Source organism: Propithecus coquereli, unplaced genomic scaffold, assembly GCF_000956105.1.
Source record: "Propithecus coquereli isolate 6110/MARCELLA unplaced genomic scaffold, Pcoq_1.0 Scaffold600, whole genome shotgun sequence".
Lineage (NCBI taxonomy): Eukaryota > Metazoa > Chordata > Mammalia > Primates > Indriidae > Propithecus > Propithecus coquereli.
Genome location: NW_012151953.1, coordinates 683,282 through 702,489, shown reverse-complemented (window position 1 = coordinate 702,489; position 19,208 = coordinate 683,282). Strand labels below are relative to the sequence as shown.

The 19,208-nt window shown below is 50.7% G+C and overlaps 2 protein-coding genes across 2 annotated transcripts in view; one reads left to right on the top strand and one right to left on the bottom strand.

Annotated features, from left to right (window-relative positions):
• Positions 1-11,146, top strand: part of PINK1 (PTEN induced putative kinase 1) — a 14,259-nt gene extending 3,113 nt beyond the window's left edge. Inside the window, exons 2-8 of the mRNA XM_012659263.1 lie at positions 920-1,207; positions 2,942-3,042; positions 6,654-6,836; positions 7,494-7,657; positions 8,895-9,022; positions 9,392-9,628; positions 10,843-11,146. Coding sequence (XP_012514717.1) covers positions 920-1,207; positions 2,942-3,042; positions 6,654-6,836; positions 7,494-7,657; positions 8,895-9,022; positions 9,392-9,628; positions 10,843-11,100 — 1,359 coding nt within the window. The 3' untranslated portion in view covers positions 11,101-11,146. The remainder of the gene's footprint in view (positions 1-919; positions 1,208-2,941; positions 3,043-6,653; positions 6,837-7,493; positions 7,658-8,894; positions 9,023-9,391; positions 9,629-10,842) is intronic.
• Positions 11,147-12,832: 1,686 nt separating this feature from the next.
• Positions 12,833-19,208, bottom strand: part of DDOST (dolichyl-diphosphooligosaccharide--protein glycosyltransferase subunit (non-catalytic)) — an 11,049-nt gene continuing 4,673 nt past the window's right edge. The window contains exons 3-11 of the mRNA XM_012659262.1: positions 17,357-17,443; positions 16,064-16,167; positions 15,827-15,921; positions 15,311-15,404; positions 14,880-15,028; positions 14,291-14,438; positions 13,522-13,642; positions 13,307-13,413; positions 12,833-13,216 (exon numbers count right to left, since the gene is read on the bottom strand). Of these exons, the coding sequence (XP_012514716.1) occupies positions 13,067-13,216; positions 13,307-13,413; positions 13,522-13,642; positions 14,291-14,438; positions 14,880-15,028; positions 15,311-15,404; positions 15,827-15,921; positions 16,064-16,167; positions 17,357-17,443 (1,055 nt within the window). The 3' untranslated portion in view covers positions 12,833-13,066. The remainder of the gene's footprint in view (positions 13,217-13,306; positions 13,414-13,521; positions 13,643-14,290; positions 14,439-14,879; positions 15,029-15,310; positions 15,405-15,826; positions 15,922-16,063; positions 16,168-17,356; positions 17,444-19,208) is intronic.

Sequence of the window (19,208 nt, the reverse complement as noted above, 5' to 3'; positions counted from 1 at the left end):
GCAGAGCAGCCTGGCAAAGCACGAGGACAAGGCATCGAATAACCTGGGCGGTGCTGTGCACAGCAGAGTGACACATGAAAGCAGCGTGGGCTAGTGTGGCTCAGAAGCAGCGAAGGGATGGCATGAGAGTGGGGGAGTCTAGAGACGGTGCCCGTAGGCTGCTGCCGAGGGGAGTGCACAGTGCTGTGCCTGGTGCCCCTGGGTGAGTTGGGAAGCCGTGGAGTTGGGAAGGGGGATCGACAGATCAGACCACTGGAGGGGGAAGACTGAGCCTGGGTGACTGGAGATGTGATGTCACCACTGCCTGAAGCAGGGTGAGGGGCTGCCCAGATTTTTGGCACATGGCCTCTTTCCCAGTGCAGCATGGTGCGTGCACAGGACCTGCCCCTCCGTCTGTGTCTGTCAGAACTCACGTGCTCTTGTTTCCTTCCTCAACAGAGTAGGCCCATCAGAGTCCTGAGAGGCAGAGGCGGGAAGACAGGACTTACAGACTCGGCTCTGGGGATATTCTTGATCTCGCCCCCTTGCCTGTAAAAGCTCCTGAGGTCATTGTTGGTCCCACACTCCTGGGAGCTGTCAGCCTAGGTCTTTGCAGAGAGAGCTGTCTCCATTACCAGACACCTCCAAGACTGGGCTGGAGAGTGAAGGCAGCAAAGGGGAGGTGTACCAGCTGCAGGACCTCTCAGCTGACTCAGTGCTGCGATCACAGTGAAGCAACAGTTTGAGAAAAATTATTCTGAACAATGAGAGAGAGGCAGGATGGCCTGCCCTCCGGATGAGCAGCGAAACCCAGTTGGCTTGTATTTTATTGGTCCTTGATCTGGCCGGTGAGGACCAGGCCTCTCACCTCCTCCTCCGTTTCCCTTTACTTGGGCCTTCGTGGGCTCCCTGGCTCACAGTGCGTTCTTCTTCCTCACAGGCAATTTTTACCCAGAAAAATAAGCTGATGCCTGACCCACTGGACACTAGACGCTGGCAGGGCTTCCGGCTGGAGGAGTATCTGATAGGGCAGTCCATCGGCAAGGGCTGCAGTGCCGCTGTGTACGAAGCCGCCATGCCTGCGTTGCCCCGGCACCTGGACGTGGCAAAGAGCATCGAGCTGCTGCCAGCGAGAGGCCCAGATGTCATCCCGCGAGGAGAAGAGGAGGCGCGAGTGGCAGGGGCCCCTGCTTTCCCCTTAGCCATCAAGATGATGTGGAACATCTCGGTAAGGACGGGGCCTTCCAGCCTTAAAGTGGGCGTTTCTCAAAATGCCTATCTTAGTAGGCCTGGCAGAGACTTTTTCCAGGAAGTAGCTAGGAAAAGACACATCCTCCACAGGAAAGGTGCCTATGTAGTTAGGCTTCCTCCCCCTCTTACACAAAAGTCTAAAGCAGAATGTCTCAAACTCAATCACAGATCACCTGAGGATCGGGTTCAAAGGCAGACTCTGGTCCAGCAGGCCAGGGCTGGGGCCTGAGGTTCTGCCTTTCCAGCAGGCTCCCAGGCGATGCCGATGCTGCTGGTTTGTGAGCCATGCTTTGAGTAGCGAGTGCCTAGGCCCTTGGCTTCTACCCGAGAGCGGTTAGTTCATTTCAGGTCTGCCCTTACAGCATCCGCTCCTCGCTGCAGCCTGGCTTGCTGGAGAGGAGGAGCCCTTTCCTCTGCAGTCACCCTTCGTGCCCACCCCGAGATCAAAGGCTTGCTTGTTACCTCCCTGTTCTCACCTCTTGGAAGAACTCAAGGCTTTGGGAAACTGAAGAGTATTTTTCTCCCACAAAAACAAAGATTTCTGTCTATTCAGAGTAATTTCTTTACCTTGCCATTGCTAGATGGGTTCAGAAAATTCATCGATACCTGATGTTCTGTCTCCTGCCCAGAGCATCCACCCAAAGCTGAAGTGAAACACAGCCCAGCAGTTTATACTGGACACGAGAAAATGCAGTTTCTTGTTTTGATTTGGGGAATGAAGGTTATTAGACGCTTGTACTCCAAGCCGGGTTAATAACTAACAAGTAGCCAAATCCTTTGCCTGTAAAACATCCAGTCTTAGCATCAAAACTTAACTGGAGGCCAAGTCCAGTGGCTCGTGCCTGTAATCCCAGCACTTTTGTAGGCCAAGGCGGAAGGATCACTTGAGGCCAGAAGTTCAAGACCAGCCTGGGCAACATAGCAAGATCCTGTCTCTACAAAGAATGAAAAAATTAGCTGGGTGTGGTGGCACATGCCTGTAGTCCTACCTACTTGGGAAGCTGAGGCAAGAGGATCCCTTGAGGCCAGGAGTTTGAGGTTACAATGAGCTATGATCATGCCACTACACTCCAGCCTGGGTGGATAGAGCAAGACCCTGTCTCTAAAAAAACTTGGCCTAGTTGAGACATGACAGCTATTACATTCACAAAAGCTAAAAGACTCTTGATCCTTATAGGATCTTCTTGATACTTAACAGGTTTCATAGGTCCTTAGAACCATTATATTAAAATGAGGAAAATAAGGTGCTTTTCCCCCTCTTTGGTTTTTGTTTATTTATTTGGGGGGATGGAGGAAGGCTGTTCTGTGATTCAGTGCAGCTTCATCCAGGGTGGAGTTAGTCAGGCTCTAGTCTGTCTGCTGAGGGGAGTCTTAGTGACCCAGTGGTCAGTTTCAAGCTGGTGGGGACCAGAGGCATCGATGGCAGGAAGAAGCGTCCCATGCCCTGATCACCTTGATGTTCCTCCTGCCCTGGGCACTAGGCTGCCAAGAGTTTCAGGTGTGGGGAACGTCCTCTGAGTTGGCACAGATGGCACCTCTACCTCTCTGTCTCCCAGGAGTAACTAATCTTGGCTTGCCACTCAAGAAAGGTCATCTTATCTCAAAGGTCAGAGCCAATTCTAGGCAGTAGCTGTCCTGGTCCAGACTGCAGGCAGGGCTGGGAACGCGCCCCTCCCCTCAGGTCTGTGTAACCCTTGTGGATGTGTTCCAGGCGGGCTCTTCCAGCGAAGCCATCTTTAGCACGATGAGCCAGGAGCTAGTCCCAGCTAGCCGAGTGGCCTTGGCCGGGGAGTATGGAGCAGTCGCTTACAGGTAAGTGCCCTGTGCCCACCAGACTGAGTGTGAGTTCTTCGAGAGCATAATGATTTGTGTCCCCAGCACTCAGCATAGTGTGACAGGACACAGTAGATAATAAATGCTTACCGAACAATGTTATGAATGATGGATTTTCAGTTAGTGGATGATTTAGCTTGGGAAAGATTGCAGATCATGTGACCCCAAATCATGATGCGTGAGGGTAGTTCACTTTGGAGCAGGGGAGAGGAGGCCACCCAAGAATGCCCAATTCCGAATGCTAGAAAATAGATAGATCTGAGTTCTCTGATTCCTTCTAAGCATTACAGGGGTGGAGCGCCACCTGCCGGTACAAGCTGAATTCTGGTCCCCACAGGAGGGAAGACTCATTCCATTAGTAGTTACAGCCAAGGGATTAAAAAAAAAGTGGTCTGCTCCCCAAGAGTTCTCTGTGTGGCGCAGAGCCCGACAAGCCAGGCGCAGGGCCCGAGTGTGGTAAGTGCTGGGGATAGAGGAGAGTGTGCTCAGGTGCTAGGGGGCCCGGGAGGCCTGTGCACTGCAGGGTTGGAGCCACTCAGGCTTCTCAAAGGGGTGACCTGTGCTGCTTTTTGAAGGGCAAATAGGCATTACCCAGGCGCAGAGGTGTTCCCAGCAGAGGGAAGCACAGGTGGACAGCAGTGATGCTGCAGCTTAGTGAAGCCCCTGTCTTCACTAAGGGGGTGAAGATGGATGCTCTGGCTTATGGCAGAGGAGACGCTTGTGCTTTATATTTGTGCCCCACCAGGAAGACGCGAGACTGCTGCATTTTTGGTGATTTACTAGAGGACTGGTTTGTAGATCTTGGTTCTGTTAGAAGCAGGAAGGCACAAGTAGGAACTTAAAGGAATAGATGTGGAAAACGCCTTCCACGGTGTGGCAGGCTCCAGTGTGACTGAGCAGCAGCTGCTCAGGTGGGCTTCATGCCATCCTCTTACTCTCCTTAGCCCTCCGTAGAGAAGAGTGGACACCTGAATGTCAGCGGCTTTGGGGCTGACATCACCCTCAGGTGGCTCCTTTGTGGTGTGTCAGTCTGCTGGCAGGTGCTGTCTTATAGCTGGGAGCACTATGATGTCACCTGGCCAGACCTCCCATCTGACATAATCCCTGTCACTTGCTAGTGCTTTACCCTGCGTTAGTTGTTTCCATAGCGTTTCTCGCTGTCTGGTCTTACACCACACACACCTTCGTCCGTGCCCTGTCTCCGCTGTTCTGTACGTGCCGTTTTGTTTACTGCGCACCCCACAGCATGCTAAATGTCTGTGGAAGGACTGGATGGATACGGCAGAAGGTACATTACCCAACATACTGACGTTTCTCAGCAGAAACTTCCCTGGGAGCACTGCGGGTGCCGTCTAGGGCCCTCTGTGACCTGCTCCTTTCGCTCCTCCTCCTACCTCATTTCTCATCCTTTGCCGTCGGCACCTACGCCCCACCACATTCCCTTCCACCCCGCCTTCCCCAAACGCACCTGGCTCCCCTGTGACCATCTCCCGAGCGTGCAGTTGCTATACTTGGGCTGCCCTCCCCGCACGTTTCGGGTCTCAGTCTAAACACCCCCCACCTCATGTTTCTCCTCAGCACAGCCACAGACGCTGTCTCTGGGCTTGCTTGTTGTCTCACTTAGTGGAAACGGGGAGGAAGAGCTGCAGATGGTGATGACATGCTTGGGGGCCTCACCTCAGGAGCCATGAGGCAGCCGTTACAACCTCAACCATTGCAACCATTGCAACCTCAACCAACACCTTTTGGGACCCTGATGGCCTTGCACTGCGATCCTGATTGGCCCCGTGGCCTGGGCGTGGGAACAGTGCTGTGACTCCTTTGATTGCACAGAACAGGGGCCGCTCAGGTTGACTCGAGAGGGAGCAGTGCGAGGGCACACGTGGACGGGGACACAGCAGCTCTGGGGACAGGGCAGGTGTCCCGCGCTCTCAGCGTTGTCTGGCTCTGCTGCATTCCCTTCGCCGCACCGTCAGCATCCTTCTTCCTTCCCGTCTCTGTTCCTGCAGACCTGTGGCTCGCTCCCCTGCTGGGCTCCCCGTGCCCAGGGAAGCCTTGCAGCGTCCTCCCCTTCAGCTCCACTGCTGGCCGGCAGGTCTGTCCACTCGCACTCCCAGAGGGAGAACCTGCCTCCCTCCCTTCCCTGTTGGCACCAGCCATCCAGATGGATGTGACCATAGGCTCGCTGCCCTTGGGGAGTGGCACGCTTGGTCCAGTCAGCTCTGGCGGAGGAGCGGGGCTGGGCACAGCAGGCAGAGCCACACTGTCCACAGTGCAGCCACTGTGCCTCGGCAGGGCTGGGGCGGGGGCTTCCAGAGGAGGAGGAGTAAGCAGGGCAGGCAGGTGACACCACTGCTACTAACTACATCTGGATCCATTCATTCACTCAGCACAGGTTCATTAAGCTCATACTCCACGCCAAATATTACACTAGAACCTGGAATCATGGGGAGGAAATTCAGGCATGGTCCTTGTTCTTAGGGAGTTAAGGTAATTACTTACTCAATGAATGTCACTCCTGCCTGTTAGATTGCAAACCCATGAGCGTAGGGACTCTGTCTCGTTCTCCGCCATAGCTCCACAGCATAGCAGCACAATGTCTGGTACTTAGTGGGAAGCAGTAAACACTGGTTGAATGAATAATAGCACCAGCTAATATTTGCTGAGTGCTTACTCTGTTAAACATGATTCTAGGGACTTTATACATTATCAACCTTATGCAGCATGTTACTACCTCATTCCCCTTTTGCACTCGAGACTGAGCCCAGAGGAGATAAGCACAGTAGTCTCCCCTTAGTCCCAAGGGGGATACATTCCAGGGTCCCCAGTGGATGCCTGAAACCACAGATAGTACTGAACCCTATATATGCCGTGTTTTTTCCTATACATACCTACCTATGATAAAGTTTAATTTATAAATTAGGCACAGTAAAGGATTAACAGCAATAACTAATAATAAAATAGGACAATTATAACAATATACTGTAATAAGAGTTCTCTCTCTCTCTCTGACTCTCTCAAAATATCTCATTAAGCCAGGCACAGTGGCGCACGCCTGTAGTCCCGGCTGATCGCCTGTAGTCCCGGCTAATCGCCTGTAGTCCCGGCTAATCGCCTGTAGTCCCGGCTGATCGGGAGTTCACAACCTGCCTGGGCAACATAGACCTCATCTCAAAAAAAAAAAAAAAAACATATTAAAAAAATAGGTGAATACGCCTGTTTTTAGGCCACAGGTAGCTGAAACCATGGAAAGCAAAGCTGTGGATAAGGGGGCACTACTATAACTTGGCCAAGGACTTGTAGTAGCAGACCTTGAACTCACACCCAGGCAGTCTGATCCTAGGGTTTCTCAACCCTGTGTTCTGCCACATGAGATGGATGGATGGGCCGATAGATGGATAAAGGATGGATAGGGGAGTCATCAAACATGTTCCCCGACACCATTCATAGTACCTGGCACATAGCACATGATAAATATCTGATAAATAAGTGAGCGAATAAATGTCGGTGTTTGTTGTGGCCTTAGATTATTATCTTTCCACCTCTTGTATCTGATACTGGCCTCATGTTTGTCCCGCTTGGCTGAATAGAAAATCCAAGGGCGGTCCCAAGCAACTGGCCCCTCACCCCAACATCATCCGGGTTCTCCGCGCCTTCACCTCGTCTGTGCCACTGCTGCCAGGGGCCCTGGTCGACTACCCTGATGTGCTGCCCCCACGTCTCCACCCAGAAGGCCTGGGCCACGGCCGGACACTGTTCCTCGTCATGAAGAAGTAAGTGGCTGTAATCCCATTTTCTCTCCTTAATAAACCTCATTTCCGTGCTTGCCTTAAAAAAAAAAAAGTAGTAAGTGGCAGGGACATGGCAGAACCTGGAGCTGCTCCATCTTCCCAGGGGGAGCTGGTGCCTGCCCTCCACGTGCACCTTGAGCACGGGGTTTCAGGGAAGAGGGTCCTCACCCTTCGGGAGAATAAGGCCATGCAGAGGAGCACATCTGTCCTGGAGGGCACTTCCCCATTGAGATGATTTTTCATGAAAACAAAATCTCACCTTGATCTAGAATATACTTTTCACCTAGTGCTTTTGGTCCACTTGACTATTGCCCTTTCTCTGCGGCTTGCCTTACCTGTATTTAACATGGAAACAGTTCTCTTTCCTCGCTCTCTGTACCGCCTAACTTTGCCATAATGGGTGTTTTAGGGAAATAAGATTTGTCCTGTTACTTTGAACATGAGGAGCCCCAGTTGTTACTTCCTAATGTCAGGATGGTGGGTGGGTGGGAACAGAAAGGATACATCAAAAAACAAATCAGAAAAGGATAAATCCAAAAGCTCCAGGAGGGGGAAGAGGAAAGGCCTAATGCTGACAGTGAACAAGGTGCTGGGGTGGTTGGCGCGTGACAGCCAGAGGCCCTGTCCCCTCTCCGCCAGCTATCCCTGTACCCTGCGCCAGTACCTTCGCGCGAACACCCCCAGCCCACGCCTCGCCACCGTGATGACCCTGCAGTTACTGGAGGGTGTGGATCATCTGGTTCAACAGGGCATCGCACACAGAGACTTAAAATCCGACAACATTCTCGTGGAGCTGGACGCAGGTAGGTGCCTGCCGTGCCCTCAGAGCGCTCCAGGGGCACTAGCAGGTAGGTCAGGAGTGTTTAGGACCCTTCATGTCCCCTTTGGTTTTCATGTTCTGAGTCGTTGTGTCTTCATTTACTCTGTACACAGAGATGAGCAACCTTTCCTTCAGAACGGAGGCTTGAGTTCTCTCTGTGGAGAGACAGTTACCAAGTTCTTTTCTGTCGCCCACTTACAGAACAAGAACCTCAGTGCCACAAGTTTTCATGAATAAAGTAAAAGAGAGGTTGACTTTAGCTCATATAAAAAATAATTTGCCCTAGCTCTCTGGGAGGCCGAGGTGGGCGGATTGTTTGAGCTCAGGAGTTCGAAACCAGCCTGAGCAAGAGCGAGACCCCGTCTCTACTAAAAATAGAAAGAAATTAATTGGACTACTAAAAATATATAGAAAAAACTAGCCGGGCATGGTGGCGCATGCCTGTAGTCCCAGCTACTCGGGAGGCTGAGGCAGGAGGATTGCTTGAGCCCAGGAGTTTGAGGTTGCTGTGAGCTAAGATGACGCCACGGCACTCTAGCCCAGGCAACAACAGTAAGACTGTGTCTCAAAAAAAAAAAAATTTGCAAACAGTGAAAGCTGCCCAAGTGTAAGCCCAGATGCCTCTGGCAATAATGAGTTCCCCATTACTGGAAGCATTTGCGTAGAATTTGAATGGCCATTTGCCATTTACCTGGGGATGTTGAAAGGAGATTCAGACATCTGATAAATTTTAAACTAGAAGATTTAAAATAATTGTGCAATTAAATGACTAGAGGAACTGCCTTTTTAAAGGAATTCTGGGAATCGTTTTACAAATAACTAAGACCTAATGCACCTGTTTGGATTTGGGGTTTTCATTCAGTTCAAAGATTCTTGGGGTGTAAGGACCCCTAGAGATCATTTGAGCCAAGCACTAAGCTCCTTGGGTCTTGGGGACAACTCCAACTACTAAAAAATTATTTAGACTGAGCCAAACGTTTACCTAGTCCTTTGCCTAGGGACTTTGCGGGCTTTTATATCCAGGAGACATTTCCATATTCGTGTGGCCGGCCCTTCTGTTCAGCTGTCAGGCCTTGCTGGCCTGTGCTCTGGGCCAATAGTGAGTCCCCGTTAGCCCTGCTCACCCATGTCTTGCTGGTGCTTTAGCAGGGACATAAGAGGGCCTCTTGGAAGGAGACCGGACGGGAACTGGTTGCTCACCTCTGTCTGCTCCTTCCCAGACGGCTGCCCCTGGCTGGTGATCACGGACTTTGGCTGCTGCCTGGCTGACGCGAGCATCGGCCTGCAGTTGCCCTTCACCAGCTGGTACGTGGATCGCGGCGGCAACGGCTGCCTGATGGCTCCCGAGGTGAGTCCCCCAAGCGTGTCATCACCATCTTCAGCTCTTCCTCCATGTTTCCACTAAGTGAGAGAGTAAGACTTGATACCTCATTATTTACTCAACACCTTCCATCTTTTCTGACCCGTAATTTGGCACAGGTTCCTTCCCTGCCACTTTGCTTTACTCCGCATTTCCCTAATGTTCCCAGATGTGGGTTTTGTCAGCGTAAACTAGGCAGTCTGAGCAAATTCTTCTGGGTCTAAGCCACAACTCAACTCAAATTTTGGGTTCCTTGGGACAGAGTTCAGATTAGCCCATGAGTCAGGTGACGTGCAGAAGCATGAAAGGTTGGACATGCCAGCAGTGTGGGCATCTCAGCCATTGCTTTCCGAGCAGGTGTCCACGGCCCATCCTGGCCCCAGGGCAGTGATTGACTACAGCAAGGCTGATGCCTGGGCAGTGGGAGCGATCGCCTACGAAATCTTTGGGCTTGCCAATCCCTTCTATGGCCAGGGCAAGGCCCACCTTGAAAGCCGCAGCTACCAAGAGGCTCAACTGCCTGCACTGCCCGAGTCGGTTCCTCTAGACGTGAGACAGCTGGTGAGGTCACTGCTCCAGCGAGAGGCCAGCAAGGTGAGATGTTCCCAGGCTTCACAGTAATGTCGGGTGGAAACCTCAGTTCACATTCCAGAGTGAAGGTCAGGTTTGGGCCAGCACAACAGTGACAGAGAGACAGAGCCTCTGTCTTACAAAGGTAAAGCTTTGGCAATTACAGGAGAACACAAAACAGAGTTTAGTATAAATGGAGTAGGTAGCTAGCCACCAAATCATGAGTCAGAATCTTAATAGTTCACTCTTGGCTTTTTTAGTTGCTTAAAAAGTTACTCGGATAGCCGGGCGCGGTGGCTCACGCCTGTAATCCCAGCACTCAGGAAGGCGGAGGCAGGTGGATCGCTCAAGGTCAGGAGTTCGAGACCAGCCTGAGCAAGAGCGAGACCCCGTCTCTACTAAAAATAGAAGGAAATTATTTGGACAACTGAAAATCTGTATAGAAAAAATTAGCCGGGCATGGTAGCGCATGTCTGTAGTCCCAGCTACTCAGGAGGCTGAGGCAGTAGGATTGCTTGAGCCCAGGAGTTTGAGGTTGCTGTGAGCTAGGCTGATGCCATGGCACTCTACTCCAGGCAACAGAGTGAGACTCTGTCTCAAAAAAAAAAAAAAAAAAAGTTACAGCAAAGGTTGCATTTTTGAGAAATGTTTAATTGAGATACAGCTCATGGAAACAGCTGAGATCTAATCAAACAGATAGATGGGAAAACATCTCCTAAGAGCAGGTCTGGCCACTGCGAGATTAATATAAAGGAAACTGAGGCAGATCTATTTGAAGCCATAATTGGAGCAGCAGGGCAGGCTCTGGTGGCAGGCTAAGTGCCAAGAGCTGAGCCAGACCTGCATCCCAGCCACTGCTCTGTACTCACTGGTTACCTCCCTCTTGGTGGCCTGCCATCTTGGTAACAGTAGGTGCTCAGAGGTTTGTTAGAAAAACAACTGCAACCAGTTATGCATTGATGGGGGACAACTTCCCTCACCCCAGCACAAGGGATCAGACAGAGCTGTGCACAAAAGGCATGTGGGGAAGGCTGTGCCCACAGTGCAGACTGCCCCAGGCAGAGTTGTACACGTGGCACAGCCTGGAGCATGGGTAGAGGGCAGCCAGTATTTGTCAGCTGAGGGAAGAGTATCCGTAGGAAAGAGAGGGCAGGGGAACTGGGTTGGACCCTGAAGCAGCTTGTGGGCTGAGCCCTTGTTACAGATGTTTTAGGCTTCAGCTTCCCTTCCTGTTGCAGAGACCATCTGCCCGAGTTGCTGCAAATGTGCTTCATCTCAGCCTCTGGGGTGAAGATATTCTGGCCCTGAAGGATCTGAAGTTAGACAAGATGGTTGGCTGGCTCCTGCAGCAGTCAGCCGCCACTCTGCTGGCCAGCAGGCTCACCGAGAAGAGTTGTGTGGAAACCAAAATGAAGATGCTCTTTCTGGCCAACCTGGAGTGTGACGCGCTCTGCCAGGCAGCCCGCCTCCTCTGCTCGTGGAGGGCAGCCCCATGACGGCTCTGCCTAGAGCTGGTGAATTACTAAAAGAGCTTAGCAGCACCTGTGTCGTGATGGTCTGTGAATGCTGAGGGGCCCCGAGGTGTGAGGGTGGGAGTCAGGAGACAGGACCGTGTGGAGAGGGCTGGTCCGCCAGAGAAGGCCTCAGATTTGGCAAATGGAAGGACAGTGTGAGTCAGAGTTCACAGTCTGTAGCTACTAACTCTAGCTATGTGATTTGGGACAAATTCTATAACCTGTATGGACGTAAGTTCTCTTACCTATAAAATGAAGAAATTGGTCTAAATCAGAATTGGCCAGCTTTCTTTAGAGGGCCAGATAGTAGATACTTTTAAGTTGTCACAACCACTCAATTCTGTCATTGTAGTGCAAAAATGGCCGTATATATGTAAATGAACCATGGCTGTGTTCCCATAGAGCTTTATTTATGGACACTGAAATTTTGTTTTCATGTGTCACTAAATATTCTTTCAATTTTTTTCTACCATCTAAATGTGTAGAAACAATGTTTAGCTTGCAGGCCATACAGAGACAGGTGGCAGGCCAGTTTGCCAACCCCTGGTCTAGATGAATGCATATGGCATAACTCCTCTAAAAAAAAAAAAAAATGCTAACTGATCACTGGGTCCCTTTGTGTCTCGATGCTAAAAATAATGTAGTCAGCTCATTCCTGCGTACAGAAGCAAAGCAGTGTGTTCTCTGCACCAGGCAAGATGATGCCCTCAGGTGTAACTGCTGACCAGAAAGCCCTGTCTTAAGTCCCTGTCCTGTCCTCACAGGCCTCTGCGAAGTTAATGGCTGAGTGGTCCATTAGACGAGGCTGGGCTGCGGAGAATTATGCCTGCGTCCACACTGCAGAGGTATGGGCTAAGGCAGTGGCTGTTAGTGGCAGAGGGTGGCTGTGACCTTTGCCCCTAGCACCAGGAACAGCCTGTGGCTCATTTGAAAGAGGCAGAGTGGCATCGGGCCACATTGGCCATGTGGGCTAAGGCAGACATTCGCATGGGTCAGCATACTCAGCGTGGAAAGTACGTAAGCGAGGCCTGGGAGGTGGGGAGCCTCTGCACTCGCCTGTTGTGTGTCTGGACCAGCTCCGGGTGTTTTTGAGGAAGCATTTCCACACAGCTGCTCCAGCTACTGAATTAACCTCGCATAGCTGCAATGACTGATGATGAAGTGGAAATCAACAGTGTGGTGTTTTAAACTTGTTGATGTCCCTCCTTCCTGACTAGCATTTCTTACACGAATTGTGAAATTAAATACAAATTTACAACTGCAGAATACATATGTGCCTTGAACTGAATATTTGGCTTTAAAAATGATTCTTACACCCTAAACATGAGAACATTTTGTGGGCAGATATCAACACTGGGGAAGAGATTTCACATGTAATTTTACACATGCTTTTTAGGAACACAGATGTTGCCCAAAGAAAGGTGAACGTATAGTGAAGGTTCTTTTTCACCAAGCAGTTCTGGAATTCTCTTAGTCCAGCGCCGTCACTCTAGATTTCCCATTCTCCACCCCCTCAGTGTACTGACAACTTTATTTTATCCCTCAAGGAGAAGTTAGGAAGGGCTGTCATTCCACAGTTAAAGAAAAGACAATCCAGTCTTAGGCAAATTTCAAAGAAGCCACTATGATTCTGAATCCAGTTATCACCAAACAGCACCCCCACTGCTAGCAAAGCATGACAGGGGCCAGATGAAGTTTGAGGGAAACGTTTCTCTTTATTTTAGAAATAAGCGTGACTGCACATATGAAAAATGCCTCTTAGCAATTCAAGGTGGGAAAACTTAGATACAAATTATTCCCTGACCCCCCACCCCTTGGAACTCAGTGCTGCATCTCCCCTGGAGGTAAGGCTGTGCCATTTTTCCACGGTTTTAAAAAACAAAATGAAACCACCAAGTCTTACGGAGACCCCCATCTCCATGTTGCAAGGAGTCCGGGGCTCGGGCCCTCAGTCAGACTTCTCCTTCTCCTTCATGTGCAAGAAGACGACGCTGAAGACCAGCAGCCCCAGCATCATGGAGAAGGCGCTGGCGTAGTAGGGGTAGGCCGAGGGGATGAAGCGCTCATACTGCGTGTGCTGCAGTGGCCTCACTGACACCTGTGACAGGACAGGTGGCAGGCCCTGGTCACTGGGAAGCCTGAGCAGGGCACATGCTGGCTGAACACAGGGACTGCCACCTGTGCTTACCTGCGTGGAAGAGTACAGGTGTGTGTAGCCCAGCCGGTTGTAATCCACTTTAAACTGGAACACGCCATACACGTCGGGCAACTTGAACTGAACACTGTATTTGCCACCTGGGGAGGAATCAACACGAATAGCTAGGAGGGGCTGCCCAGAGCATTGCTCCCATGAAGAAGTGAGGCTGCTTTCCTGTGGCATTCTCTCGGAAGAACTACACTTACCTTTCTTCTTCAAGAAGGTTCTCACGAAAGGGTCAATGCGGACAAACTCCAGCTGGATGTCATCACCATCAAAGGGGACCCATTTGCCATTTGAGAGCTGCTCAATCACGATGCTATACTCCTGAGATAAAAGGCCAGATTAGCCAGGGGTGCAAGAGACTGGAGGGGCACCACAATCTGCAGGCAGAGCTGTACTCATGTCCCACCCCATGAACACGGCAGGAACTCCCAGGAGTTCTGACAACCTGCAAAAGCCCCTGCCACTCAGCCCCAAATGGTAACCGACCACCCTCCTCAGCCAAGCTAATGCCTTCGGCTCAGCATCGCTACCGCTTCATGGGCCCAGATTCCCTTGCACAGTATTCACGGCCCATCAAACTCTGGACCCAAACCACCCGCCGGGCACTTTCAAGCACTCGTGCTTCCACATCCGCTGCTCTCCTGCCTGACAAATTCATACTTAAGACCCAACTGAAGCGCCGCTTCTCTTGTAAATCCAACCTCCGGGGCAGAATTCATCCACAAAGTCCCTCCCACTACTGCCCCCACATAGCAAAACACACCCCTCTGCACAAGGAGGTCTCCTATTGCTCTTACTCCTATTTTACAGAGGCCCTGCACCCAAACTGACTTTCTCAGGTGCAGAGGTTAACTTATCCTTATTTATGCCCTGTAGGCCGAGCACAGAAGTGTTCGATAAATGCTTCTAAGCTGAACTCATTCAACTTGGCCAAACCCTCGGGGCCCTCCCACCCCAAGAAGCTCTTACCACTAGGTCAGTGACAGTGTAGGCATTGGGTGGGGCTGTCTCGCCCACCCGATGATGGGACACGGGCCCCACACGGAGGACACCCTCCTCCTTGAACACCCAGCGGGAAAGGGCCACAGCTAGCTCATAGTTGCCTGTCTGGGAATACCTGCAGGAGGGAAACGGGAGAAGCTAGGGCACCACGGAGCCAACTTTTTTCCAGCGGTGCCTGGCAGGCAAGACCACTCGAGGCCACCAAGACAGAGTGCGCTCGAGAGGTTCTGCCTGTACAGGCCTCGTGCACCTCAGGACCCACGGTTAAAGGGAACACAGAAAAAAAAGAAAAGACATGGGTTGTTCTGAGTGTCACCTACACACTAAATACACAATTTTCTAAAAAGAATGGTGGAGATTAGGGGTCTCTAGATAAGTTATTACTATCTTAAAAAGTTGGGAGCGCCACCAGCTATGTAGCAACAAAGTCTTTGAATAATTTGACAGCATCTGAAGACACTTAGCCTCTGACACTTTTCGCTAAAAGCCTCCTTCCTCCCCGTATACACAGCCCGCGCCACCCAGACCACATGCCCCTAAGCCTCCTGGCAGCTACCTCTGGGAGCCGGGCGTGGCCTTCTGCACTGCTGAGTTGAAGAAGGCGTCGCTGAAGAAGTCGAGGGAGCCACTGAAGATGACGCGGGCGTTGTTTCTGGCCTGGAGCCCAGCGATTAGGAGGGTGTTCTTCCCCACCGCATGGGGATACTGGGAACAAAATGAAGCTGTCATCCAAGCAGCACCAAGTAAAGGAAAAGCGGCCGGGTCTCCAGAGCAAGAGGACAGCAGGCCAGACCTAAAGGACCTTCACCCCTACCTTAGGGAGGAGCCTGAGAGCACACTGCCCTGCCCACGTCCCCATTCCTACAACTTGTCATTTCATCCACCTCAGCCAAGTGTGCTGTCTTGCTCTGTTCTTATTTTCAAATTAAAAAGTGCTTTACAGTTGGGCCAAGGAGCTGGAGGCCGCCAGGCTGCAAAGGCCCTTACCTGGGTGATAGGTTTGTCCGGGAAGAAGGAGTAAGAGGTAGAAGAGCCCGTCAGGATGTCCAATACCAAAGGATTGTCAGGATCAGCCACCATCCTATAGAAGGGCGAGAGAGCAGCCCAACAGTGACCCCGGGAACTGAGCCTGAAGGACATGGGATCCCCTGGGGCCATTTCTTCCCAAGAACAAATCCTTTCTGTTTTCCCCCCATGAGACGAACTCTGGCTATGTTGCTTAGGCTGGTCTCAAACTCCTGGCCTCAAGCAATCCTCCCATCTCGGCTTCTTGGGATTATAGGCAAGCACCACCATGCCCAGCCTGAATCCTTCTTTCTTAACAGCCAGACACTTGGCTCTCCTCTTGCTGTAACAATGGTGTTTGACTCTTAATATAATAAATTCATCCCACCTACCTCGTCGGAGGGAAGGGATGCCCCCAGATAACCACAGTTTGGCCTGGTTTCCCAAACAAAGTGACCCCTCCCCCAGATTTCTGCTGGCCTCTCCCTGCCCACTCACCCAACACCTCGAAAGAGGACGGGATTTAGAGCTGACTTCCCCACAATGGTTGGGGCCTTCAGCAGGTTCTCGGTGTCAGCCACGATGAGCGTATGCTGCAAAGAGCAAAGGGAAAGATGGGTGGTCAGGAAAAGGTTTCCCAAGCCAGGCAGTCCCTCCTCACTCCCTCTTGGTTTCTAGGCTAAGCCGAGCTTTGCTGTGCATGCCTGCAACCCGGAAGATGACAGGCCTAATTACCTGGCCAAGGTCTGAGATGTCATAGTTGTGATGGTCAATGACAGCCGTTTTTTCCTCGTCAAACTCGATCCCGCACTCACTGCCCAGCTCTCGCAGAGGGTCACCTGCACAGACCCAGGAAATACCTGGCTAAGGCCTTACATGTGGGCCCTGGGCCAGTCGCTTGTCCTGGCTTCCTCATGATGCTTTCTACTGGCCAGCACCAGTGCCCTACAGCTGCATCAAGCTGGGCTCAGCCCCAGACAGACCCCTGGACAATAGCATGGTAACTCTATGGTCTGAATCTGAATTGGTAAAACGAAAACCACCACCTGGCCCTCACCCTCCACAAATACGCAATGACCTGGCTCTGCACAAAAACTCCCTTTGAAGCAAATCGATTACAGTCCTGCACAAGCACGTTTCAGTCAATGACAGGCCACTTACATGACATTGGTTTTGTAAAATTGTAATACCATCTTTTCTATGTTGTGCTATGTTTAGACACACACACACTTAGTACTGTGTGCCAGCTGCCTGCAGTCTCCAGCACAGTGACATGCTGCCAGGTTTGCAGCCTGGGAGCAGTACCCCGTGCCGCACAGCCTGGGTGCGTAGCAGGCTGCACCATCAGGCTGTGTTAGGACACTCCATGAGATCTGCATGGCAACCAAATCACCTAACGACACATTTCTCAGAACGTGTCCCCATCATTAAGCGACACATGACTGGCCCTCAATCAAACCTGACCTGGATACACCTGGGCTGACAATGTTTCCCCCCCACCTTGCCACCCCACCAAGAAACCCATTCAATAAAACCCACTCAACATGAGGAATATGGTTTCAAAAATCTATCAGTACTGAAAAAAGATGAAACCAGACTGGCCAGGGGTTGTAAACTGTTGAAGCTGGGTGACCACTGTATGAGGTTTAAGAGACTACTCTCTTCCTACTTCTGAGTATCTCCGAAAACTTCCAAAATAAAAAAACAAAACAAAAATCTGTCAAATGCTCTGGGCTCCAATCCAATTAGCCTATCCCAACTTCCCTTTGTTGTGTAGGAGAAGAGCCTGTACAAAATAAAACAAAACAAGCAATGGAAAAAAAAAAAAGCCACAGTTCCCAGTCCTTAAAGACCCAAGTCTCACTATCTCTGGTCACAGGAAAGCAAAGGCGGGATCGAATGCCGAGTGGCTCTGCAGTTCCCTCCCTGACTCCCTGGCCAGGCCCACGGAACAAATGCCAATTTGGCAGCTTCCAGGCACCCTCGAGAAATGGTGGAAAGCACCAGAACTTCCCAGGACAGACTTACCAATGTCTGAGCTGGCAGCTACCAGGACGCTGCCTCCACCATCAATAAAGGCGCTGATGGTCTCCACATTGATGTTGCCTCCAAAATCTGAAATAAGGCACCAGACACAGTGACCCAGAGGTCTCCTCTCTCTGCTCCGCTGACATCTGGGGGGAGGGGGCCAGTGAATGCAGACCAGCCACATTCAGCTGCAGAGTAGCGCCCTCTGGAGGTCAAAATGAGAGGGAGGTTCACATACGTACAGGACAAGCCCCCCATTCTCCCAAATGGCTCAGATTTATAAACGTTTAGGGGTTTAGATTAGTCAAACAGGCTGGGCACAGTGGCTTACACCTGTAATTCCAGCACTTTGGGAGGCCAAGGATCGCATGAGGCTAAGAGTTCAAGACCAGCCTGGGAAACATAGTGAGACTCTGTCTCTACAAAAAAATTTAAAAAATAAAAAAGAAATAGTCAAACATCTACTAATTACATTTATCAAGTACATATTTCAAGTCACATATAAAATATTCACTTAGAAATGCTGCATTTTCTGCCCACATTTCATGTGATTCAAACTCATCACCTACACATTTCACACCTGTATCTTTGATCACTGGAAACAGACCTGGGGTCACCTACCACAGTTTCCCAGAGCCTATGAATTTCACTTCATCTAAGCTGTTTGAAAAAGCACTTTTCAATCTGTGCACAATCCTGACACTCGATATTAGCACTCACTGGCCTAGCATTAACAGTTTTTTTTCCTATTAATTCTACAGATTTATATCCATGGTATTTACAACAGAACCATCCACATTGCTTTTTTAAAAGTGATCACCAAAAGGGCTCATTAATTTCCAACATTTGTAACTGTGAGATCCTATCCTTTTTTGGTCCATTGGGTCAGGTGACTACTGCCATAAACAACCAAGACTAACACTGAGTGGGGCTATTTTCGGCTCGAGAATCTTTTCCAGGTTGGGCACAGTGGCTCACACCTGTAATCCTAGCACTTTGGGAGGCTGAGGCAAGAGGATCATTTGAGGTCAGGAGTTTGAGACCAGCCTGAGGAAGAGTGAGTCCCCGTCTCTACAAAAAATAGAAAAATTAGCTGGGCATGGGGGCACATGCCTGTAGTCCCAGCTTTTCAGGAGGCTGAGGCAGAAGGATTGCTTGAGCCTGGGAGCTTGAGGTTGCTGTGAGCTATGAAGACACCACAGCACTCTACCTGGGTGATAGAGTGGAGCAAGACTCTGTTTTCAAAAAAAGGAACCTTCTTGAAAGTGTACTCTGATGTTCTACACTAGGTAATGAAGGAAGCGCTCAGTAGTACATTTATTCATTAAATGAGTAACTACTACTTATGAGCTGGGAAGAAAATAAAGAAGACAGTGGGGAAGGGGAGCTATTAAGGCCAATGTTGCTCAGGGAAGACCTGACAAATCTTTTGAGAAGTCACAAGAGTGAGCCAGGCAGTCCGTGGGGTAAGAGGATCCCCCGCATAGAGAACGACAGGTGCAAAGTCCCTACGGCAGGTGGCCATGGTCACCTGCATGGTGCCCAGTGTAGCTCAGCTGGAGAAAAGGGGGTGAGTAGCAAGAGGTCAGCCCAGGGTGAAGCAAAGGGGACAGGTCACATAGGGCTTTGTGTGCCACACAAGGGCTCTAGCCATGGGGCCACTGGAGGAGTCTGAGCAGGAGACCAGCAGGATCTCATTTATAAACACACACACACACACATACACGTATATTTTTTGAGACAGGGTCTCATTGTGTTGCCCAGGCTAGATCAGCCCAGGCTGATCATAGCTCACTGCAACCTTGAACTCCTGGACTCAAGTAATCCTCCCGCCTCAGCCTCCCAGGTAGCT